The sequence below is a fragment of the Rhea pennata genome, chromosome 1 (assembly GCF_028389875.1).
Source record: "Rhea pennata isolate bPtePen1 chromosome 1, bPtePen1.pri, whole genome shotgun sequence".
Classification (NCBI taxonomy): domain Eukaryota; kingdom Metazoa; phylum Chordata; class Aves; order Rheiformes; family Rheidae; genus Rhea; species Rhea pennata.
In genome coordinates, this window is record NC_084663.1 from 40,645,742 (window position 1) to 40,672,643 (window position 26,902).

The following is a 26,902-nucleotide window of genomic DNA, read 5'->3' on the forward strand; positions in this document are numbered from 1 at the left end:
CTAACTGTAGTCAAAATAATGTGGAGATCTGTAAGATCTTCATTGCAATGAAGAAAATAGGAGAAATCAAAATGGGAGTAGAGGAAAATTAGCAGTGATGAACAGCTTGCCTGTCTTCTATATGATTTGATTCCCTGTATTTGTGTGTAGAATAAGCACACTGATAACTGTAGAAACTGATTTATTGCAGAACTACAGCAGATGAATGTTGCGTTTCATGTTTGTGTCAAAATTTGCTTTGGCTGAAATTGTTTTAGTAGTCCTGTTCTTCTTCCACCACATACATACACACTTTTTTTTTTTTTTAATGTGGTGTTGACCCTCTGTTCAGTAGGGTTGGATAACTGAGTCTTTATGTGTACAGAAACTTTTGTATCAGTAAGAAAACTTTGTAATAAACCCGTATTACAATTTGTTTCACCCATCTTCCATCTTATCTCAAACAGCACATTATGAGTGTTTAGTAATACTGAAGTGAATGTAAATGTTGTTGAAGAAATGTGCTACGGGGGCAGGAAACTTTTTTTGCACTAGAAAACAGGCATAATCATAGCCTTCAGGTTAAAATGAATGAAATCCTACTGTGTAATTAGCATGGCTTACATCTGTGACTTTACACAGGATCCTTTAAAAAGCAATGCAGATTCTTAACACTTCCTGCAAATAAAAAGTACCATATAAAGGGGAGCCTTTGTAATGTTGTACTGGTAGCTGAATCTGCAAATAATAGTGTTTAGTTCAGATTCATGTTTCACATTAAATCTGTAGATGAATATTAACTCCTCAACTAAAGCAGAAAATTTTATTGAAAGTTATTGCTGGTTTGTTCTCAGTATGATCATCTTATTTTGTAATATGCTCTTTATTGTACAGTACAATAGAGTAGCACACTATTCAACTGGAAAAATCACAATGCCATAGGAATCAGGTATGGAAAACACATATTTAGGTCATCAAATCCCTGCTCCTATTGGTGTTAGATTCTTCCATTTAGTGCATTTTTCTCATGCTGAGTTCAGTGTTCCTAATTACAGGGTTTCCACTGCTTCCCTTAGAACCTTCCCTATAGTTGATTAAATCTCATGGTCAGTGACTTTTTCCCTTGTGTTCAGCTTAAGTCTTCCTTTTTCTGAAGTCATTCCATTACTTCCAGTTATTCTTTGAACAGTTTTAATAATTTCTTCTCCTTCCAAAGCAATTTATACTTCTGATGTGGGCAATTATTACATCAATAGCTTGCCAAGTTTATTTGCTTGAGTCTTATTGAAACAAGCCTTTTAACATTTGCACTTAGAATGATAGAGATTAACCAAAATCACTTCTAGTGAAGCCAAAAGTAGAATCCACATGTCTTATATTTAGTTTTAATCTTTATTTATCAATTTTGTAAAATTTCAAGTAATTGGAAAGGGCACTCCCCTAAAATATATTTGTTTTCTTTTTCAAAAAAATGTATCTTTCCAATTCCTTGTCTTCTTTCATCATAGAGTTCTCTCTCCAATTTTAATCTCATAACTTTGAGACTTACAGAACAAATCTGACTACAGTAGTAGACAGTCCTGTCACGTAGGCTAATGTAGCAAACACTTTGCTAATGGTATACCCAACATAAGAAAAATAGGAAGAAGTTAAGAATTGGGATGGTTACCTTTAAGAGGTAACTGTTTAGTGTCTGAATTCACAAGCCCCCTGTGCATTAATGCTTGAGTGCTTGTGGTGGTGGTCTACAGTGTTCAGGTGTAGACAGAAAATGAGCGACAGCATTGCAGCAGTAGAAGGACATTCTCTGTTTGTCAAAATATAGGTGCAAAGCATATAAGAAATAATTTTATGCCTGAGTTTTCCACAGACAACTTTATTATTTTAGATATGTGTTAGGAATGGCGTATTTCATTTACCTGAGTAGGTTTAGTTTTGTCCTTTTGCATGTTGTCAGTGCTTGCTATTTCAGCTAGAGCATTCTTTTAGAACATTTTATGTATTTAATAAAAAATTTAATAAGTGGAAGAATAAGGAATGTTTCAGCATAAAATCTTCTCCTCCAACACTAATGTAAAAGCTCCAAAGCACAAATGAGATATTAGTCTGTGCACACATAAGTAGCATCTTAAGTTGGTAACTCCAGATAATTATCATAATTTATTAAAGCAATTCTGTTAAAGTAGTAATCCATTTCATTTGCATATCACAGATCAGCCCTACCCACAACATTTGAATAAAAAGTCATTTGAACTTAAGCACCATGATTTTTTGTGATAGATGATCCACCTGAGTGCAAAACTTGATATGATAGAATGAATTAAATGGGCAGGAAGGAAAACTAAAAATTCCTAAACCTCTATCTTTTTAAAACCTGTAAAGAAGGTATATAGAAAAGAGTGTCCTTTCAGTGTGTCTAAAATGAAAATAAGTGCTTTCTCGCTGTCAGGATGATCATAGTATCTGTGGGAAACGAGCAGTTTATGCAATCAATACATATTCCTCTTTTCCTTGAAAATGAAAAGAAATAGTGATCTTCACTCAATCCAAATAGTGTCCATATTCAGATACACAAACAAAGTGTTGTACTTAATGTTGTCTTTTCAGACATAGGAAGGTAGTAGCACCTTTCTGCTTGAAAATTTGGCTTCACTAATTGCAACCTCCGTGACTTCTTTTTCTCTGACGTTTGTTCAATTCAAGAATAGTTAGGCAATTCCCTTCATATTCATATTGGTATCATATGCTGTTTTAATACCTGTAGAAATGTTTCTTCCTTTAGTTAAACAATTAAATGAGTACTTTTTATTGTTACTAAATAAACATGGAAAATTCCCAAGAGTAGTATTACTGCTTAGGAAATGCTCCTTTGAGACTTCATAAATTCTGAAAGCATTAAAATAAACATTTCCACTTTTCTGCTAAGGAGTCACAGCTGTGTTCTTGCTCAAGTCAAATGTACTTTTATCTAACTTTAACATAATTCACTGTTTCATTTTAACAGATAATTTTGTTAATACTTCTGAGTTGCAAGAGGGTGTGTGATGAACTTTATCCTTTATTTTTTAAACCTCTCTCTGAATAGTCATAGTATACCAGATGTTACAGGTTTTATATTTGTTCAGCAGTCTTCTTATAATTTAAGAAAAAATCTTTGTGGTATTCTGTTTAATCTTTTTGTCATTACAAATCATATAATCAACTCATTCTAGTATATATACACCTCTTATAACATACTACTCTAACTTTTCAAGTTCTCAAAAGTGCATAATGTATATAAATGCATTTTTAGTGTTTATTTGTCTTTTCAGGTAAATGCTCTTTAGAACAGGATCTGTCTGGTATTGATCCTGTAGAGAGTTGAATTTACTGATAGCATTCAAGTAGATTATGATTTCTGAGTATCCATTAAGTTCAGTTTCACTTAACATAAAATTACAGCGACTATAACTTTTGTTAACCCCATCTTTTCTCCAAAAATTCTTAAATTTATAGTCACCTGATAATATTTTACTTCATATTTTTCACTCAAATTCTATTTACTGCGCATTGTGTGGCAATCTGATAATCAGAGTTTTTCTAGTGTATTTTTTGGACCTTCTGTGTTTACTTGACTCAGGATCTTTAGTCATAGCATTAATCCTTCCTTGGCACTCTTCTCACTCCAGAAGGATACACGCAGAAGCAAGACCTTTCATTCAGGTCCTGGACAAAGCTTTCAAATGCACAGACAGTCATGAAAGCAAGCTTGCAACTTGCTCCCTGGCCAGCTCTACTTTCATTCAAATACACTCCCACTCTGTTTACAGCAGCAGCAGCAGCTTTTGTGCTCTGACATGAGTCTCTCCCTCTGGAATACTTGCTTGCTGCTCCTTTTCTGTTTATTTTTATAGCTTATGACTCCGTGAAAGCTCAAAATTTTCTCAGTCGATGATAAATTAATCTCTTTCATAGTCATTTTAAGAAAAAAAAACTGGCAGAGAATTTTACTGAAAAAGAGTTTTGGTATTTGTTCAGGAAAAAAAGGTGCTATATAGACTGTGAAGTATGTTTTCAAAATATTTTCTGTTTCTTTTATTCTTGCCTTTCCTGTTAAAATAATCCAGACTGCCCAGGGCTATTCTAATAATTCAAAGCGGGTCCATGAGCAGTGGAGTTGATGATGCTTGATTTCCAATGAATTTTTGTCCTTCATCCCCTTTCCAATGACAATCCCATCTTTCTCTAAAATCCCTATGACACCCACAGGTCTCGTACCATGGCAGGTTTGCAGCTACATGGCTGGACCTGTTGACTGCTACTGAGCAGCATATATAATGGCTGAGTTACTGCCTTGCCGTCAGCTTTAGATCCTTCTCTTTTAAGCTACTAATCTTCGTGTAGTTTTGTAATAGCTTAATTATCTTGGAGATGTCTGTCCTTTCTAAATTTCGTTGAAGTCAGTCAGGAAGCTGAACAGGTACAAGGGGGAATGGGACTGACGGTCAGCTAGGATGGGATTCTTTTGCATAAACATGGCTAGTGTCATTTTAGATACCCTGTGCCTCCAGTTGCTATTCTGAAGGCTGCAGATTCCCTGTATGTCCTGTGTTAAATTTTCCAGGCCCGTGTGGATATCTCAGATGCCCTGGAACAATCTATGTGGCACCAACTATCTTCTTCTAGGCAGCTGAATCCTGCCTGTAGAGAGATGGCGTGACGGCATAAAACTGCTTTCCTGAGGAAAACAGGCAATGAGTGATCTGTCAGAAATACTGTAAATCATATGGGGCACACTTTGTAGAGGAAGAAAAGCTAAAATTGAGGTCTGAGATATGGAGGCTGTGTTTCCAGTTTTGCCAGGATTCCCATTATACGCAGTGAAGTTTCCAAATGGTGACTTCGATTGCCCAAATTAGAAGCCTGTGTCTCTCTATTGCCTCTGTTAGTCCTTTCAGTCTAGGTGAGCTTCTACCCTAGATGACACTATGAATGCTCTTCTCAATGCTTCTCCTCCCCGGCTTGTTCTTTGCTATTTTCCGTAAGTAACTCATGCAGATCCTGTAAAGCAGGAACATATGATAGTTTATGAATTTTAAATAGGTGGTATAAAATATCGTTCTTACTAAAACTTTTGAATAATATTTTCCATATAAATGAGATGTATGTGTACATGTTTTCTTAAATGCTGTTTATCTGAACCTTCTTTGCAGTGGTTTGGTGACCTTGTGACTCCAGTTTGGTGGGAGGATGTGTGGTTGAAAGAAGGTTTTGCTCACTATTTTGAATTTGTTGGGACTGACTACCTCTACCCAGGATGGAACATGGTAAGCTTTTGTTATTTTGTTTAATTGGGAAACTCCTCAGAAAGCGTGCTTTCCCATTACGCTACTGCTTCTATTATAGACAGGAACTACTGAAAAATATCAAATGATGCATGCATGTATCAGATGTCCAATAAAGCAAAATCACTAGGTGTGAAATAATTTGACAGCATTCCAAAAGTGTAATCTGCGATTTATTACAAAAGAAATAAGGTCATGCCTATCATAACCTGGTGTTAAAATAACTGCTGCCTCTCTGCTCAAAAACATTTTGGATTAAAGCAGTTATGATATAACATGGACCATTTTTGCAAATGGTTGGAATATTGAATTTAATTTATAAACACAACCCAAATAAGAAAGGAGTATTTGATTAAAACATACTGTGAAATTGAACATATTTTTACTTACAATATTTTGTTCTCCTTCCCTTAAGTGTACTCATTTTATCTTACTGCTCCTATTTTGCCATCTAGCAGTACAAACTTAGTTAATATGGGTTAAATGTACTGAGAATCTAGGTTGCAGGGTCATTGCTTAGGGCATACAATTGGGCATGCTTTATGAGCCTTGTATGCAAATTCTTTTGGAGGACACTCTTTTGGAGGACACTCGTTTGGAGTTTTTCTGCGGTCATGATCTACTCCCTGTGTCATTTCCAATCATGTCTCAGATTACTTTTAGGTATGAAAAGCTGTAGTCTATGAATATGATGCTCACTGGAAAAATGGATAAGGAAGTAATGTATGAGACCTTGTTGAAGCTAGCTATATAGCTTTTATAGTCCTTCACAGAAATTTTCTGTTCACTGTCCTTTTGTGTTTATGCAGGTTTAATTACATGAGAAAATATTTATTGTAACTACAGACTGTCTGATAAAGATTTGTTGTGGCTTGGATGTTTTGTGCTCTTGCACACTGACTTCTGAAATAGTTTTGTCAGTTCTTGGGGATTTATTTAGTATTCTTATGCCATTAATTTTTATGTACTGTTAAATGACTTAAAATTAGAAATTTTTAGATAGGTGTATACAGGTACACTTGCTTTAAAGTGTGCTTATTTTGAAGTTGATTTCTCTGTATAATTTACTTTTTTCTTTCAACTATTCATTTATAATTGCATTGTTAAAAAGGAAGATAAATCTTTATCTGAACTGACATCTGCCTAGTATAGGTAGGCTTGTTGGGTTCACCTAGCTTTAGCTGTAATAAAACTCAAATCTTTTCATCTTTATGAAAAACACATCCTGAATTACAATGTAATCATTCTAATTATAAATGCAATGAAATCTGGCAGCCCTTTATGATTTTAGCAGAGTGAAATGTCATAGATGACAACGTTCATACACTGAATTTTATCTTCAAATCATCATAGTCAGTTGTTCTCCACATAATCAGTTTAACAAATCCAGAATAACTTTGCTGTAGAAGTCATTTGCAATATAGAATGTTAGATTGGATTTCTTTAGATTTCTGGGAAATGAACATAATGTTCACTGTTAAGCAAATGACATGCCCATCACCTGAAGTCCTGCCATCGTAACAGAATACAGGCAAAACAAAGGAGTTGAACAAAGTTTGGCAGTTAAACATAGAAATAAGATACAATTAACAACAGTAATATTGCTGTGTCTGAAAAAATATTAATATGTCAAATTTTTAAAATTATAAAGGAGGTAGACATAAACTTTTCATGAGGGTTTGGACATCACTGGCCTTTGATATCAAAATAAATACACTGACATACTTCAATAGCTAGAAAACTGGTGGCAAGACGGAACAGTTGACAAGTTAAGCATTTGACCATGATGCTATATTTTACAGATTACAGTAGGAATCAAGACTAATGTTTAAATCTCATTATACAGATTGTAAGAAGAGGAGGCAAAAGCTACAGTTATTGGAATTTGGCTGGCTGGATATTTTTGTTAATGGTATAAATTGCATTTGCAGTTTAGATCAAACTGACATTTGTAAACTTAAACAAATAAAAAGCGAGCATTTATAAAAAAGAAAAGCTGTTCCAAACGGCTTATTTTTTTCAGATGTGAAGGATACAGTACAGGCTTCATGAATCAGTTGCAAGAACAAGAACTAAAAGCCTTATTTTATATAATGATGATTAAACAGAGTGACATTCCAGTCTTTTGGATGGTGCTTTGTCAGCAGCAGTTCATACCTGTGAAATAAAAATAAATGATGCTTTGGTATATGATCACATGTCTCTTTGCATCAAGAAAACCAAGACTAATATGCCAAAATCCTAGTTCTTTATAAAGAATGAGGGAAGTTAGACAGTTAACTTCTTTCTCTTTTAGTTTTAAAACATTATCTTTGTAATTTTCCTCAAGAAGGCCATGGATTAAAATTCAAATTCAGGTTCTTTTTAGCTTGTTAAAGGTTATTTTTTTTCACATTTTATTTTGGAAAAGTGTAGAAGCGGAAGACTGATAGTCAGTTTTATCTTTCTACAACTTCTTAACTTGTTGGATGCATATAGGCAACATGCACATAAGCTTTCACCATTAAAGATATGCAGCCATCTAAAGTGTTGCTTCTTCATGGCTAAAGATACTACTCTCTTATCAGAGCTCAGCATTTCAGTGTCTGTCGTATTTGGGATTCACAGACTTCGTGTTGCTAAACCTGAGACGCTTGAGGAGAACTGTCCATTAGGCATGTAACACCATAGCAATGCAGACCAACAGCACTGAGCTCTGCGCAGACATACCCACTTTCGTTAAGAAGAGCTCTGTTCCCTCGTTACATCCGGGGGCTGTGGTAGATACAGCCACGTGATTTCCTTCTTGCTAAAGCACGGAATCATCCAGAAGTCCCAGGTCTTTATGTTCCCATTTCTGTTGTTTTTTCAGTGTGACATTTTCAAGTTTTGTTCTCAACTCAGACTATGCTTTTTGTAGTACGTCTTTTTTCAGGGAATTGGTCTTCCCAGATCTAGGACCAAGCATCTTCCTTTTGCTTCTTTGTGGAGATTGCCTGGTCAGCAAGGCTTCTCCAAGTCGCACTTGGTAAACTTGTAAATATGGGTTTTATTTGAAACCTATTTGTCAGCTTTGCCTTCTTTTCTAGGTTATTTAACTTGCTTAAGCATTTCATTCTCTTCTGAGAGACTTGATTTTGTCCGTTCTTCTTCAATCTTTTCATAAGCTCTTCTTTTATTACAGGAAACATGGATAGACAGTGTGATTGAACTGCCATGGAGCACAGGCTGTAATGTTTTATTGAGGTTCCATCAGGTCTAGAATTTCTTATCTTGTGCACAAGACATTCACGTAGTTCTCAGGCTTGCATAGCCTTTATGACAAAGGAAATCCAGTCTTTTAATAAAGTCTTCCCTCCTTATGTCCTTACGTTGTAGTTTTTAGTGAACAGTGAGGAACAGAATGAATAGAGTGAATCCACCATTCCTTTCATTTTCTCTAGCCTTCACTGACCCTCAGATTTAAGTGGTCATTAAAATTGTTATTCTGAAATGTCACAAATTCCTATTCTTAAATCTCATTCCTCAAGGTCTTGGAAGTTTTAGTAACTATTTCTGTGTTGTCAAGACTGTGTTGAGAGGAAAGCTGGACTGCAAACTGTTCCCACCAGAGATCAGAGAATATTGCTTCATCGTGTGTACTCGGAGGAGTCATATAGAATCATAGAATTTGTAAGGTTGGAAGGGACCTCTGGAGATCATCTAGTCCAACCCTCAAATGAGTGACCAATAAAGGGATCGAACCCGTGACTTTGGCATTATTAGCACCACGCTCTAACCGACTGAGCTAAACCATTTGCATGTGAATGTCCTGGCTGTTGCCTATTTTATGATGAGAAAGAGATGAGGTTTCTATATTAGAATACCACATAACATACCAGATAGATACACTCGGTTTTCTGTCTATGCCCTCAAAAGCAACAGCATCTGGATGTGAGTTCTTTAGCTGTAACATCTTATGACTGGCATAACAAGGTAATCTCACCTATTTGGAAGGTGACTGCTTTTTTTAGGATCAGAAAAAAGAAACATATGACAACGGAAAATGGTATGCTGGTTACTTTCTTCTCATAGTCCTGTATTTTCTCATCTGATTCATCATCTCCTTTCAGAGGCAGGTTTGCCGATATATATTCCATTTTCCTTTCCGCTTGTTTGTCTCATTATCTCAAAGCACTTGGTATTTGGCTCTGTAAAGGAAGGAATTCAACTGAGACTTACGGATCCATGAATTTGTTGACTGATCTTCTGCCTTTTTTTTTTGTTTGTTTGTTTTTTCTGGTTGGAGGAGTCATCATGTTTGTCCTTGAATGTCTCTGTTATTGGGATAGGTGTTGAGGACTGACAGCAGGAATTACTGGCATGTAATTTTCCCTTTCATCCATCAAAGGAATGTCAAATTCTTTAGCAGTCAGTACTCTACTTGATGCTGAGAAAGCATTTCACAAAGCCCAGCTGCCTTCTCCCCCTTCTTTATTTTATAGAAGTTGGCTTTGGTGACAACTTTATTGGATAAGTCAAGGTGTAGTATGTCAGTGATAGCTTTGAATCTTCTGTCTTCACTATTGATTGAAATTCTGGGACGAGGTCTCCCACTTTCTTCTGTGCTTACTACTTTTATAGGGAGGGATGATATTGTTAATATTAAATAATTGTAATTAAAGTATTTGGAATAAAACTTCTGTGTCTTCATGGAAGGGCATCTTTTACCTTTTTTGAAGTAAACTGTGCTTCCTTCACACTACCAGGATCAACAGGCTAGATGATCTTTACATTATTATAGCTGAAAATAATAATGAGGTTGCAGATCAACATTTCTGTTTTAAAAATGTGCTGCAAAAAATTACTTGTGCATAAAAAACTTAATAGAGAATCATTAAGCTAAACTTTGTTACGTTATGTATTTTGACCATTATGCATCAGGCTATCAAAATCCTTGATAAATGATCTTAATTGCCTATCTTTCTCATTGGCAGGATAAATAATAAAAGTGAATACTGCCATTAGACATACGCATCTCTTTAACGTGTTTTGACTCAGATTGTCTCCTAAATCATTTATCTCTGTCTATAAAGAATTTTTAGGCTTTGTCTGACTCTCAGAAAAAACAGGAAATCTTTTTTTTTTTTTTTTTTTTTTGAAGTGGAAGTTTTGAAGTAGAATTAAGACATGGGGCTTTTTGATTTATTTCATTATTATTTTGGCATTTCAGACCTGAGCTGTAGCCTGCTTGATCCTCTAACCCAACATAAATATCATGCTGGCTCAGCACTGAGAGAGATTCAGCCTCTCCTTTTTTATAACTACTTTCATCTTTCCTTTTTTGGTTAAAAACTCCCAATGCCTGTAAGAAGTAAGCCTTTAATTAATACTACATGGAGTGTTTTTTCTCCCCAGTAACTGTTCACCAAAGTTAATCCTTGTATGATTTTCTGTTTTAACTCAGCTAAGGGGGAAGCTTTCTATGTAAAATTAACTACAATCTTATGCATAATTGACTTTGGTAGGAAAAAAAGAGACATGTAAAGAAGGGTAAGCTGCAAGATCTTCTGGTTGCTAATTAGTAGTCCCTTTTAACTAGATCATCTCACAACTAAGAAAATAAATTTCCATCTCCAAATTGTCCTTCTTAATATAGTTTCTTTCCTTCTGCTTTGGCAAGAAGAGTTAACGTGTAGGTTTCCTAACTTCAAATAGGTAAACTCTGGACATTTAGAGGTCAAACAAAAATGGTTATCAACATTTAAGTGAAAGATTTATTTAAAAGATTGAGTACAGGTTTGGAGAATGTCATTGTCTCTACTTTCTTTCTGTCATTATCTGCTCATCTTGAGAAAGCAGTTAAAATGCCATTATTATGAGAGCTTTTGGATCATGTGAGTTCAAATCTCCTGAGTTCAGATGATGAACTTGAGGTGAAGTTTTAGTTTCATAAAAAAACTAATGAACTTGCTGAATTTCACATAATTTTGAATTAGTAAATACAGTGTCTTCAGTAAAGATGAGAAAGAAGCTTTTTGGCAACTTTTGCCTTTCCCCATGGGAAGAAGATTGAGGCAAGAACTTCTTGTCATTGTAGGGGCTGCCCTACTGAAGCAAGAATATCTATGTTATTAGGAATTATATTTGAGATGGGAAGTTCAGTGGAAAAGGAAGTAGTCATTTATTTGAGGGCGTCCTTGTTGAACAATGCTTCTTTTCAGATTTTCAAGTGTCCTACCATGCTGCCACTCTTTATTTTAAAATTGTATGCAATTACTTGGATCACCTACTGATCAGTAATTTTGGCTGTGCCTGCAAAGTATTTTTGGTTTCTTCAAAACTTACGCTTACTGAATGTCATCATTTTCAGGATATAGAAGGTCTAGGTGTAGAAAATCCATCCAGCAAATGATAGAGCACCTGAAAAATATTCTGGCAGCTATTGCAGGAGATTCCCATAGTAAACTAAACACATCTCAAAGCTATTTTTAATATTTACCATTTATTGAAGGGGGGTAGATTTCCTCTGCAGATTCTCCCTATCATGCTTACATTGAAGGATGAACTTTGCACTGTGTTGCCAAATATTTTAAGTTGCTCAGGGAACAAATGTATGAGGAGATGGTATATTTATGTTCATCTGCTTACTTATAATGAGTCTATTCTATGTGGATAGAATAGTGTCTATGTGAAGACAGCTGCATACAAGCATCTTGAAGATGCTGTTTTCAAAGAACTAAAAAGAAGGAACCACCCTTCTTTTTAAGCATTACTAGTGAATATGACTTTTTAATTTTTTTGAAAGTGCTCTGCTTTATGCTACATCCTTCCATTCTGCAAGCCCACACTTGGCAAAATGGGTCTACTGTGCAATCAAAGCTATATGTGAAAAACAGAGTGGTATGCAGAAACACTAATTGCAGTAGCTGGCAAGATTGCACAAAAATTCTCAAACAAGTACCCGTTTTCTTGGCAACTTGAGTAGTACAAGCACATCATCTAGGGGCTCATGAATGTCTGGTTTGGCACTCAGTTGAAAAGAGAATACGTTTCAAATTCTCTTTCCTTATATTAAAATCTTTAAGTCCCTATCTTCCTTAATTGTGAGCTCTTGGAACTTCTGTGTCACTTTATTACAACAAAAATTATCATCCAGTGTGAACATTTCTCAAACACAGGGACAGAAACACCACAGGAACTTTGATCAAAAATACAGAGAAGAAGGTTATGAAAATAGACAGAGATGCTTGACAGTTTGTAAACACAGAATGTATTGCAATTTTCCTTCAACAAACTATGCACATAATTGAGGCACAGAGACAGAGAAATAAATTTTAAAAGAGTTCTGAGTTGTTCAACCTGCATTTCCAAAAAAAACAAAACAAAACAAACAAAAAAAAAAAAAAAAAAAAAAAAACACACCTGTGAAGAGAGAGGGAGAGAAGTATTGCTTTTATTTGTAAGTACTCAGGAAATACCCTGCACTGTGACAATGCAGTATTTGTAAATACATAGACAGAAAGAACTTGCTTTTGTCCCTCTGCAGATCTTTTCTGTCCTTGAGTTATTTTTTTTAGCCTTGGGTTCCTCATAGATGTTTCCTCATATTCCTTTGTAGTTAGTTAAGCTTCACTCTGAAATCTGTTGTATTAGAACCGCAACATTCTGGCATCGTATATGCTAGCGTCCTTTGATTGCTTTCAGAATTTGCTCCTATTTCTTTCTCTTGAGGGTATATACTTTCCCTATCAACCCAAGTGTAATTTTTTGCAAACACTTGTTTAGTCAGGCATGAGAGATCACGCATCTCTTTTGTACTCCTAATGACTAGTAAAGCTCTGTATTTTGGAGAAGATATTTCCAGCAAGTTAGTCAGGAAAATAATTTACAGATTTGGATAGCTGTCCTAAACTGAATGGCTCTCCCAGAACAAAGGCAGTACCTTTAATGCTGAGGCCTTTGATCTCTTATGAGTAATAATTATCAGTTTAGGCTTTCATTGTGCTTGCCATTCCTTTTGTTCCACTGTTGGATGTATTCCATTTTTTTCGTTTTAATTCTTTTCCCTGCTATTTCCTATTAATTTTTAGAAATTATTTTTATGCGAATAATTTAAGCTTTACATAGTTATCATGCTCTTACATGAGCACCTGTGCTCTTACATTATATCTCTATATGATGTTATCAAATCACTAGCAGCATTCCCCTTCCATTAGATCATCCTTTTCCTGTTATGCACAATAGTTTTTTATACTGCTTTTGAAGGCACAGTCCTTTCTGCCAAAAAATATTATTTCACATTTGCTTTCTGTCCGTTTAGGAGTAAAATGCTTGAATAGTGGTAATCCTGCTGAAGAGTAATATACAAAGAGTCACCACGTTCTTTCCATAAACTTTCCTCCCTAGAAAACAAACCAGAACCAGACAGCTTTTCTATGGTTAGCCGGTTTCTTATTCCAGATAGCTTTCCTATGATTAGCCAGTTTCTTACTCTTGATTCCTGTTGCTATGGAAAAATATTTATGCTGTAGATCTGTATTTAGTGATCTCCAGGTATGTCCCTTATGTGGAAGAATTGCTATAGGTGAAAAGTTTTATACCGTATTATCCACAGTATTTGTTACATCTAGATATGCTGCTTTTACCCAAAGTAGTGAAATTTGAATTTTCATAATGTTGAAAGGTTGGCTAAGGAGGGGAGAGCACAGAGAAAAGGTAAAGCCTTCAGGACAACCTTGTACCAAACAGAGAAGATCTTATTGACAAGAAGTAAAAGAATTAATTCCTACGAAGAGACAGTTACTTGAAGTCAGTGACCACAGGTGTTAGTGCAAGAATATCAGTATGTAAATCTTTGAGGGGTGTATTCATCTCCATAATGGCACTTCAGTCCCTCCTCTGGAAGCACGCTGAAGCAAGAGTAAGAAGGAAAACAACTAGAAATATTATCAAGCTTTTTCTTTCTCAACACAAAAGGGCCTGATCTTCCTGATTTTCACCATGTACAGTTCAAGGCAAGCTCTCAGGATGCCAAATAGGTAGTAGGAAAATAAAGAACAGAGAAGCACCCAGTCATTCCTGTTTGCCTTTAAAGAAAGGCACAAATTTGAGTGGAACTAGCTCTGTCTTTATTTCAGGATAAGCTTCTGCTGTTGTCATACCCTTGCTCAGAGCCCTGGCCCTATGCAGTGTCTTGCACTTGCATGTAGCTACTGACACTTTCCAGGCAAAGATGCAAAGACTCGCCTGAAGCCATGTTGTCCTTCAAAATTGAGGAACATGGGTGAAACTCCTGAGATCTGGCAGTGTGTGTCAATCTATCCCTGTACAGGCAGATCAAAGTGCGTCTTTTGTTTTTGTGTTGCAGCTGAACTCCCTTGGAGGAGAGAAATCTTGAACAACATTTTGTAATTGTTTCATGTCTAGCTGCAAACTTGTCACCTACCATGCTCACAGCTCACTGACCTCATTAAATGCATTCCAAGATTGATTTTTCCCCATAGTTCTGTGCTAGGTGTTTCCTTAGTCCAGTAGGTACCATGTTACAACAAATCAATTCTACCCAATGCATAGGGTGTAATAACTAGAGAATAGAAAGCCCCTTTTCCATCAGTATAAGCAATTTGATCATATATGTTGGGCTTTTCACCTTAATGTGCTGATTTGACTTTAATAGCTGAGGTAGTGTTTCTTCAACATAATAATTAAGGTAGTTTTAGTTTCTACCTTTTTCTGCATTTCAGTTTTCCGTTGCCTCTTTGAGCTGCAATTCCCCTGTCAACAAGCAAACTCCTCTTCTCTCTCCCTGTGAATTCTACATATGTTTAAGTCTGCTTTTGCAATCCGCTCTCGAAGGCTCTGTATTGAAAGGAAAACGTAGTATGCTTTGGCAATCTTTAGTTCGATAAATTTAGCTTTAGGGGTCAGAAACCTTCTTAATTCTCACTAAAATGCGGGTGGACATATTTGGAGGCACCCTAGCTGTTCTAGTTGTATCCCAGTGTTATGCCGTGCCATAAATTTTAAGGAAGACTTTTCAGCTATGGTAACTTGAAAGAGCTCTCGTGAATCTAAAGTGTATGTTTTCTCTCTTCCAAGACATAACCTAAGAAGCAAACAGAAAACCAAAATGCATCCTGTCCTTTTTATGTCTTTTGTATTTATCTTCTTTCAGCTTCACTTTATCTCCTACATGCTCATTTCCTTGATTTGAGGTTCTAAGTTTTCCTGTGTAATTATCACATGCCGCTTTTAATGAATTAATTTCAAATAGTAACAATCGACTTCAGTTATTTGGTAATTGTGATACCCAAACTTGAATTTGAAGATAGGTCTGTGCCTGCATGTGTTACATATCATACTTTTGAGGAGATTGGTGCTCCATTTCTGATTAACAGAAAATGTGAGTAAGGTGTAACCAAAACATCTACAATCCTTTACACCTCAGCAGTTTTCCCTTGAGTGGGACTGTCATAATAATTGTTTTCCTACTCCTTTAGTTTTCCATAAAAAGGGCAGTTACTAACTGTGTATGCCTGAGAAAATTCAGAAATGAACAATAATGTGAACAAGACATTATTTTTCCCTTCACAAACCTTACCTCATGCAGCCAGCTGAGAACACTAAGAGTGTGTTGGGTAATTGGCTTTCTTGCATCCTGTGTTTTTAATTGCCTGAATATACAATCAGTTCAAGGTACATTTCTTGTGCTCTAATGAATTTTAGCATAAAGGTTTATTTCCAGATGGATCAGCACTGGAACAGCTTTTCAGCTGTCTTATAAATATAATTTAAATTAACACACTGATACCAAAGTCTTGCCACCCAAGAAATTAAACATAGAATTTATTACATATTTGTGTGGTTATTTTATCTGTGGACATCAAGGTGGCTTCTGAAAAAAATGCAGCATTCCTGAGAGTTTCCTTGTATTATACCACTAGGTTATCATTAGTTCAGGATCTGTTGTAATTTAGTTAAAGTTTGAGATATATAATTTCACGAAAAAATTATTTAAACCTTTCGTAATTTTTAATTCATTCTTTGCAATTACTTGTGACTTAAAAAAAATCAAGCAAATGAAAATCCTCTTTTTTTTGACAAAATGTTTTGGAATAGAGGCATCTGTCTAGTTATAACCATAGTTGCACTGCAGTTGATAGAGTAGGCATGAACATTTAATTAATGTTGCTGCCAGAGTAAATATGCAGTGGTTTTGACATATCTCTGCAATCCATGTTTATAGACGGTGTAGAAACAAATTAGTATATTGGATATTGTTTGGCTTTGCATCTGCCTCTGACATAGACATGGCTTTGGCTATATCATTTAGCTTATGTGTGCAGCTATTTTCTCACTTGTGAAGAGAGATAATAGTTTTCTTCAGATGGAGGTTATGCAGATGGAGGAGATGAAGTCTATATAGCACACAAATTCTTGAGAAGAAAGGGTTTCTCTATCTGAATTAGGAAAGGTAATGTGGCCATTTGCTATGAGACTGCTATGGCTTCTATTCGTTTTTTTGATCCCACACTGACCTACCTCGTGAACTTGGCACTAAGAGACAAGGGACTTAAACCTCACCATGCCTCAAGGTTTACACTGTAAAGCAGTAATAATTGTATTTATCCACCTCTGTCAAATATGTTTGTACCTGTTTATACAATGAACTCTACAAGTGCTAATCTGTAGCATCCTATATTTTTATAATTGAAAACTATTCCATCTCCTCTCTCCCCAGTCCTGATAACTGTAAGTGGATAATTGTGATCAGATTTGCAATCTGCACTTTCAAATAGATTTTAATTCTTTTAATGGTTTTTAATTTAATTTCAGTCAACTTGTTTTCATTCCAGCAAAATTCTCAAATCAGGAGGATCCCTCATACTAGAACTAATTTCTCTCTGTTTCATAACCTGTTCAAGATTTTAGGAGGTCATTGTGGGTTACATTCAAACCAGGAGGTCTGATTTTAATCAGAGGCTGTCTCTGATAACTGTATCATTTCTGGATTGTTATTGTTACTGTCTGTGATATTACTGCACGTACTGTATTTCAGGAAAAACAGAGGTTTCTGACAGATGTCCTACATGAAGTGATGTTGCTGGATGGTTTGGCCAGTTCACACCCAGTATCCCAGGAGGTGCAGCAAGCCACAGACATTGACAGGGTGTTTGACTGGATCGCCTATAAGAAGGTGGGATTGATTAAACTCTATCTATATTTGTTTTGTTATGTCAGTAATTACTAGCGAAAAATGTTCCCCCTGTAAAACAAATACCATTGTAAAAATACATACACCACAGTGCTTATTGGTTGGGAGACTTTAATTTGGAATATATTACAGTGATTTTATCCAATTATGTTCAGCACTTCCAGTGTTATTGAAGGATATAAACAAAGATGTGAGGCTGTCAGTAAGACGATTTGATTTTTTTATTATTATTCATTTTGTGTCTGAATCGTATTAGATGCTTTAAAATGCAGTAGAATAGGTTGTCTTTCTCCTAGAGAAACTCTGTAGAAAAATTGTCAGGTACTAAAATTAAATGTAATAGTTTCTCTGCTTTTCCTATGCCTGATGGTTTTTTTTATTCTTCCAGCTAGTGAACTCTCAAGTTGTTGCTTACCAGGGAAACTAACACCTATGGGTGATGAAGGAATATATATTAAATTCGGGCAATTTCAAATTGTATGTCAATGATAGGAAACCTTTTGTCCAGCTTTGGGACTGTTACACTAGCTTCAGTGGAGGAGTGAGGGCTGCACGTTTCCACCTTCTTGATCATATGACTGAACTTGCTTTTAACAAATCACCCAGAAGCTGGTGGTTTCCATTAGGTCACATGAATATTTTCTGCTGCATGCTGCAGTATACAAAATACCTTAACATCACGACTGAGCGTGCTTGCTGTGTGACGCAGAGCGTGCTGCGTGCTGCTGTATAGGAGCTCTCTGTTGATTCAACAGTAAGAGTCTTTTGACTGCCACCCTTGCGTTTGGTAATACTTTCCCTCTGCATCGTTAGTTGTGTAACATCAGATTGTAACAGCGCAGCAGCACGTAGCTGTAACTTGCCTACTGAGCCTCCAGATATGTGGAGTGACTGTGTGTAGATGATACTGTCTGTTTGTCCTGTACTCACTCTGGGCTAAAAAGAGGTATATCCTCCCTTTCAGTTATCAGCTATTCCCATTCAGCAACAAATTCAAGTAGGTTCTTTTCTGTGTGTGTGTGTGTGTGTGTGTGTGTGTGTGTGTGTGTGTAATAGGTATAGGATGTAATATGCGGACAAAAAATACATAGGGCAATATTTTAAAATGCTGGAATTGCTCAAGAGCAACATTTTCAAAAATCCCTTAGCTGGCTTTGCAAGCATTACTCTTGGTCAATTAAGCTGTAATAACGAGCAGCTTTCAGCCTACTGAAGTATTCTTATTGTTTAAATGTTTCAATCATGTATGTGCTGGTGATAGCTCAAGATTGGTCGGTTCAGAGGTTTATCTCAGATCAGTATCTTAATATTTCAAGCTAATTATTTTTTCTAATTAATATGATAATAGTAATATTAGCGTAATATTTATCACTTATCTTTTCATCATATGAATACTTTACAAACATTAAGTAATTTTCATTTACACTGAAATGACAACTAGGACATTAGGACACATCTGTATACTGCTAGCTATTTTATGCAGGTCAATAGGATCATTCTGTTTTCTGTGCGGATTAAAGCACTATGTTAAAGCACAATATTGTATCTGTCTGTTCATTTAAAGGTTCCTTTTTAGTGTAACAATTGCTATGCCCAGTGGATATTGTAGCCTCTCCACTAAGCTTCTGTGATGGCCTCTCAGCTCTCCCTTAACTGTAAATGACTTTGTGTGTGTTCGCATCAGGGCCTGATCCTGTAAAATTTGGAATCCAGTTACTAGATCTCTCAAATCACTTGGATAGATGAATTTGCTTACACACTTTATTAGGGGAGATTAAAAGACACGCTCCTCCTCCCATGGTCTCCCTTTGGCTATCTGTTGGTCTGTCTCTCTGCTTTTCTGTCCATCTATCCCATTCTTTTAAGTACAAATAATATCCAATATAACAGGAAGAAACTTTCACCATTGACTTCATAGGTCTTTTGTTTACAGTTTCTCTACCTTCTTCTAAGCACCTGACATTGTTTCCTTCTGAGGATAAATTGATAGAGTAAATTTAACATTTTGTAGATCCTGCATTCTTTCTTCATTCCTACATAACTTTATATACATATATGTATATGCATAGCATGCACATCAAATCAACTAGCTTGTCAATGAAACAAACTCATTTCTTGATAAAACTTCTGCGTATCCTTCTCACTCTCTGGTGTCAGCCAATATAAATACCATGATGAATTGTACATCGAAAGAATCTGGATTGTAAAATTACCCCAAAAGCACTGTCTTTCTTATCACTGGTATTGCTATTCATCTTTCTTTTTTTTTTTTTGATGTGTTTTATAGGTAAAGCTTTTACCTGGTGAGAGGTGTACTCAAATATATTCAGGTGCTTCATGGTCCTTGTTACAAGGACCATCAAATGAGGACTTTGCTACTATCTTAAAATGTTTATTTTTAATAGGTCTAGTCTTACATGCAGTATCTTTCACCTATATTTTGATATGGATTTTTTTTTGCATTCCCTTTGTTTTAAAAAGTTTTTGCCTTTTGCTCCATGGGATCCTTGGTTTGTCAAATGTTCTCTTTTCTCTGTTTATGATTTTCCGTGTGAAATCGAAATGATGAAACTTTCTTTCATCTGATTTTTCTTCAGTAAAATTACAGTCATTGAATGTCGTCAGTTTCTTTTATCAATATGGGATAAGTCAATTAGGCACCATTAAAATGTCCATCTCTAGTAGATATTATCGGCTGTCATTTTGAAGATTTGCCTCTTCTTCTTTCTCTTTCACCTTGGAGATAATAATTGAAACTGTGCCTTAGAGCTGATTATCATTTTCATTTCTACTTGTTTGTCCTCAGTGATTGTACATACTAAGATGTCTGGTGCCATAGAGTCCTGAAGAATTATATTCACTTAATCCCACAAGCAGAGTGAAAAAGATACTGCAGCCCTCCAGAATATAGTGTTTCCATTTGAACTGTTGATATTTGTCTCCTTCGAAGGTGTTATACTAATCATTCTTAAGATAGGAGCATGTCGTCCTCCACTAAGGCCACAAATATGCAGAGAAAAGCAATAGTCTTGATAGTTCATTAATTAATAGTATTGACAGAAGATTCCAAACTCTCAAGTTACATGAGAGAGTGGATCTGTCTTTGTAGTGCAGCTTGAAGTAAGATAGCATCCTCCCACAATGATGAGAGAAGTGGTTATATGCCAAGTGCAACAAGAAATATAGCCTGTTGAACACAAGAGTGGATCTGAGAATTGTTGAAACAAAGCAAAAAGCGTGACAGCCTTTCCACACCAGAAATAACTGACAGCAGGAATGATAGCCCTGGAGAGCTGCATCAACAGAGGAGGAAAGTGTGCAGCCAGAATAACATGAGGAACAACAATCAGCAAGGAACAACCAGCTGTGATAGAGTGGTAAAACAAGACAGCTGCATCACAAAGGGAACAGCCAGAACCAACCAGCGTGAGATAGATGTATCCCGGATGGACCTGAAGAAGTCGTAGCCCTAGATGAGTAGTTTCAGCCAGATGATAGAAGGGGTGACAGGACACCAAGTACCTTATGGAGAGCCAGGTAATATTTGAAGTAGTTTGCATCAGCCTCATGAATGTGAGGTGTTTTGATGTTACCAGCTTAAGATTCTGGCAGCAATCAGAGCTAGCAAGACCAAGAGGATGGAGTGTAACTGTAAAAGTATCTTCGATAGAATATATCTGGGCAAGTGACAAACAATGACCAAAACAAGGAGGATGGCTGAAACAGGGAAGAATTTTCCTTTTTTACTTCCCTGTAAGTTCAAATGACCTCAAGAGTGAGATCAGTTACTGGCCCACGCTTTGCAGTCCAAGTAATTTGTTATTTCCTAAACCTTTATATGCATAGTTTACTTTTCCTTCAGGCAACTCTGCCATTTCTTTAAAAGTGCTTTTCCCCCTTTCTGCATCAAAATGATGAAAGGAAGGTATATTCGTAATAGCAGTAAAGGGTGACCGTCCTCCCTGCCTCCCCTCAAAGGCAATGGTCCGTGTTAGGAAATCAGTAGCAGTAGTAGCAGTAGTGTAGTCAGTAGAAAGACTCTTTAAAAATGTGGTGCTTTTTACTTATGTTCCCTAGGCGCTGCAGAGCATATTGGCAGTGGGATAACAAAATAATACAAAACATCTATTCTGCCCAACAAAACCATGATTAATATTGGAGTGAAATCCACTCAGTTCATGAGTGCTATGAAATTGTGATTTTGTCTAATAAAATGTATATGATGTGCATCTATGAAATACAAAATAGTGAGAGCAGCTCATTAGTGGTAAAAAGAAATAAGTACATGGTAAAATATAGTAAAGCAGATTTTATTTTTTATTATTTGCATAACTAAATCAGTAAGATAAGATGACAGGTAGCTATTTTAAAAGTCCTGTGATACAATCGGGTGGCTGTGCAACCTGTTCTTTTAACATAGTCTAAATGGAGAACGTTTTGTTCTTCCTGACTAATTTAGCAGTGATGTCATTTGTGAAAACCATTAAATTCTTTGTGTGCATTTGAATGATGGTGGTATCTATTCCATGACTACCTAGCACAGTAGGTCAGTGCCCAGATTACAGAGAGTGATTTAAAAAGCCATTTATTTATTCATAATACATTGTAACAGAGGAAGTATCTTGTAATGAAAACAATTTCATTCTATTTAGATAAAAAGATTGTAGGTCTTTCCTGTGTCCAGTATGAAAGCCATCTAAACTTGGAGGCAGTGAAACCTTTAAGTTCAAGTTCAGAGCCATCCCAAGGATGCCTGACTTCAAGTATGGAGACTATCCCATTCCAGCTGGTGGGGTGCCAGTGCTTAAAATTAGACAGGTACTTTAAAATATTAAAAATGCCTGTCTTACTAAGGTACTTGAGCACCTGCCTGACTGGAAACAAATCGTTGTAAGCCTATTACACTGCTTAGCATATACTGACATAGCATTTTCTAAATAAGAAACATAGCAAACACTGTGCGCCCTATATAAACAGCTACACATCTACAGTGCTTCAGGAGAGTTACTTCCCTCAAGTTGAGGAAAAATATGTACGGATTTGAGTGGAAATAATAAAAACAGAGCAAAAATACTAATAAAAACACTGTTTTAAAGAAGAGCTGATTAGACAAGATTTCTTACTGAGACTAACAAAAGAAAGAGCAATCATTAAAACACAACCTCTTGTAGTAAAAGACAGTTTTCTACCTGTTCCTCCTTAAGACACAAGGGCAATCTAAGACTTGGAGTGGATGATCGAAGCAGAAATGGCACCAGTGACTCAGGGCATTATGCCCTGCAATGATTTGTTGTATTTCTCACCCCTGCAGGGAGTCTAGAGAGCAGAAGGGTGTGTGTCCATATATCAGATGTTTCCACAGCTTAAAATAAAATGTTGACAAAGGTGGGTTTGAACTCCAGCCTATGCACTGGAGTTCCTGAAATGCACATATATGCTCGGTTTCTCCAGCTGTACTTTGTGGTGGTAATTTTCGGCAAAGAGGAAGAACAGAAAGCTGATTATGTTAATATCTTAAACCTTTCCAGGTCATTTCTGACTTTTCCCTAAAGGAGGCCAAAAAGCAACAATTCCATAATAAAGATGAGATAACTTTTGTTGAAACCCATTCTGGTTCAGAGTAAGGAAACAAGAACAGCAGTTACAAATGTAAAAGTAACCTATAAGAAATGATAAGAATAGGGGATGGCAAATAAGTTGGAGGTAAAGAATTGGTGTAAAAATAAAAAAAATGATATAAAAAACATGATCAGCAAAGTTTCAGCCTGCTATACATTTAAGAAGCCTAGAGGCCTTTTATTTAGGAAGGAACTGGCTGAAGTTTTGTTGTTGTTGTTGAGGTTTTTTTAAAGTAGTGTTGAAATACTGGATAAATTCTGAAACTTAAAAGATATTAAAAGAGTGCAAACAGAAAGGCATCCTTAATTTTAGTTAGCTGAAAATCAGTCTTTAGGCAAATGATTTGAGATGCTTAGATGGTATTCAATTAACTAAGAAAATAAAAGAATATTAATATTCATGTTTTGTGGAAACGAACCTGGTCAAACAGACCTGATTTTAGTCTTTGATGAGATTAAATGTGTGGCTGGTAAAGATAAATTGTGTAGATACTTAGACTTTTAAAATCTTTGTTTTACTATGGCATAATATTCTAGTTAAAAAAAACAGTGCTGTGCAGTATCACTACAGAACACTTTGAATGGATTAATAGATAACTATCAGACCATACCAGTCCCAAAGTTAATAATGAATGGGGAATCATTATGAATTTTTTATTCTTGTTAGGATTTCCACAGGGATTGGTTCTGTACCCAAAGCTATTCAAGAATTTCATCGGTGCTTTGGAGATAAATGGAATATCATTTCTGATAAAATATGTGATTGACAGACTGGCTAAGTTATAAATAATATTGAGGACAGCTCTGTGATATTTAATGACCAGAAATGCAGGCCATATTTACAAAATGAGAAACTGTATTCTGGAAATGAGTCAAGTCAGAAATGGGTTCAGAAGTCATGATAGTAAGCAGGAAGCCCACGAATGCCCCGTAAGATGCTGTGCAACAAGCTCTCCAGTGTTATGTTTGGATAAACAGGAGGAAGCAAATAATACAAAAGAGTTTTCATATTGTATAGTCCGTTAGTTGTATTTAGAGCTACTACATGTCACTACTTCCCTGTACTTGTCCTCTTTTTACACTTGGGCATTCTGTCAGGGAAAGAGCTCGGTCATTTGTTTGCATCTTCCATCAGCCCAGCTGGAACTCTTGCTCTGACAGCACTGACAGATGTCCTGAAGTCAGGGACAACAGTAACTGAGCAGCTGAAAAGCCTGTGCTGGGTGAATCCTTGGGTGGCTGTGTGTTTTGTCACCCTCTGCAGTTTGAAGGTGGTAGGGCTGACACATGCTGGACACAGCAGAACCGGTGCACGTGTGCTGGACCATCAACATTCATGTGCAGCTAGTGTAACCCACACAAACTGTATCAGACTTGCTACATGTGTGCTGTATGACATATCGCCCACATTTCAGCTCTGAAGCTGTGTACAGTTTTGCTGTCTGCATTTTAAAAGAGATACTGGAAACCTTTGGAAGCGTATTATTTATGCTGGAGACAATGCCTTGAAATGGCAGACTGAAAAAGCTCAGTTCGTTTGCTTGTTTAAAAAGAACGGCTACTAACTTGCCAAAGTATCTGGGTACCTATGTGTGAAAAGGGTTCTTCAGTCTAGTGGGAAGGCCATTTTAAGAAATAAGGTTAGAAGTTGTAACAAAGTGTGTTCAATTTAGAGATAAGCCGCTAGATGTAACAATAAGGGTTGATAATTCCTGGAAAGAACTATTAGAGAGAAAAACAGTGTGTAGTCCCTCCCCTGTTGTAAACCAATAGAAATTATACAAGCACTAGGAAATATGTTTAGCTAAAACCCACATCATACTTAGACATGTTTAAGCTACTGAGCTGAATAATCATGTGAGATTTAATGGCCTGTGGTATATGAGGTTCCACCCTATGAATCCCTTCCACATTGAAGGTCTCTCAGCTGATGAAAGGACCTCTGCCTACTCTTCAAATGAAGCATATGTGTAAGCATTTCTCAGAATCAAGGTTTTAATATCCTTCTTCTTGGAGAGTTAGGTACTAGGTTGTATACTACGTGTGCCTCATCATTCAGTATGTTACTGTTGAATTAAAGTGAAGTACACATTGTTCATTTGAACCAAGAGACAAAATAGAAATAATTATTTTGATTATAGCCACTACCTTGGGCAACTTTGAATATCATAAATGGACTTGCTTTTCACAGACATGCCTTTTAAGAAAAGTATGTGTCATTTTCCTGATTTTTTTCCAGAGTTGAAATGCATTTATACTTTATGTTATTGCGATAAAATGAAATGCTAGGTCTTGCGGATGTCTGTTCCTGGGAACGCAATGAGCATTTGAAAACATTTAATCTGATGGTCTGAGACTGTAGTATTTAAACTGATGGTAGCCTGTCTCTCCCAACTAGAGAAATGGCCAACAGCTGTTTTTTCACAAATTTATTATTTTAAGAAAAGACTTGAGTAGCAAACAAGAATAATGACTTTTTATTAAATCACAGTGACAATGGAAAGGTATTGATGCACCCCTCTTTTGATGAGTCCTGCAAACTTAGTTAACAGCCTCTGAATTTAGATTCATAGAAATTAAGAGAGGAAAAGGTCTGATGTTGTGATGTGTTCTGTTCCCTGTTACTGTAATATGAAAGGAAAGTCTTTGTCTGCAGCAATACCAAATTTTATTTTATTTAATTTGTTTTTGGATTCTCTGGTTGGTAAAATGATGATGTATTTCCTGTTTAAATTGAAGTATCTGTGACTGTTAAACGCTTACTTCTGTAAGTGTTCCATTACACAGGGAATATCTTTGTCCTTTATTTCTAATAGAAAATATGGAGTTGGGGAGCCAGTTATGTTATTAGAATGTATTCTTAATATGGTGGTGTTTAAGATTCAATGGTTTATATACTGCTGATTTGAATTCTGTGGTGGCCCATCTGTGTAAATAATGTTGTCAGCCTCATGTGTTTGTCCATACTTGAAGATTTCCTCATACAAACACTTAAAGAAAAAGTATAACATGCTTTTGTGGTGTGGTGTCAGAACATGTAAGAGAGATTTTGGTGGCAAAACTAAATAAAACTACTGTTGTAAGTAAGTCTGAGAACTGAGTGCCAGCAGCATTTTGTCTAGGTGACTAACTCATTTTATTATTTGAGGAAAATGATGCTACAGTGACCACCTGAAGAACATGCTTATTTATGGTCATTTAACACTGAATTTTGTTCACTATGACATGTTCCTAAAATTCAAAATAGAATTAATGTCTAAGACAAACATTTCACCAAAGCTCGTCTTACCATTTGACTGTTTTGGTATTATCCACTCCTAGAATATCTGTGTTTATCAGAATAGAAAATGATTTCTCTGTAAAAAGTTCTCCTTGCATATAGTACTACTTTTTCCAGTGAATGTTTGGCATCAGATAAATGACCTTACAAATTATAAAAACAACATAAGATGCGTTTATACGTCTTTGATGATTTAGCACAATACATTACAGCTTACAGGGTTATTTGTTGATTTTTAAACTAATGACTTAACCAGACTGTAAGTAAACTTTTAAATATAATATATTTGTAGGTTAAAATTAGTGTGTTAAGCTATACTTTGGTTTTATTCTTGAGAGAGTACCAATTGATAAATATCTGTTGGAAATTATGTATTTTTTTAAAAAATGAAGCAGGTAAATAAAATTGTGGAGCTTTTTTTTCCTTAAAAAAATTCCCTTAAAATTCCTTCCTATTAAATGGAGTTAGTGTTTGTCCTTTTTTAGAGGTATGAATGTCCCTTTTTTTGCAATAATTTATTTCTGAG

At 35.9% G+C, this 26,902-nt stretch overlaps 1 protein-coding gene across 1 annotated transcript in view; it reads left to right on the top strand.

The window, feature by feature from the left end:
* Positions 1-26,902, top strand: part of TRHDE (thyrotropin releasing hormone degrading enzyme) — a 214,615-nt gene that overhangs the window by 89,550 nt on the left and 98,163 nt on the right. The window contains exons 5-6 of the mRNA XM_062584629.1: positions 5,172-5,285; positions 17,323-17,460. Of these exons, the coding sequence (XP_062440613.1) occupies positions 5,172-5,285; positions 17,323-17,460 (252 nt within the window). The remainder of the gene's footprint in view (positions 1-5,171; positions 5,286-17,322; positions 17,461-26,902) is intronic.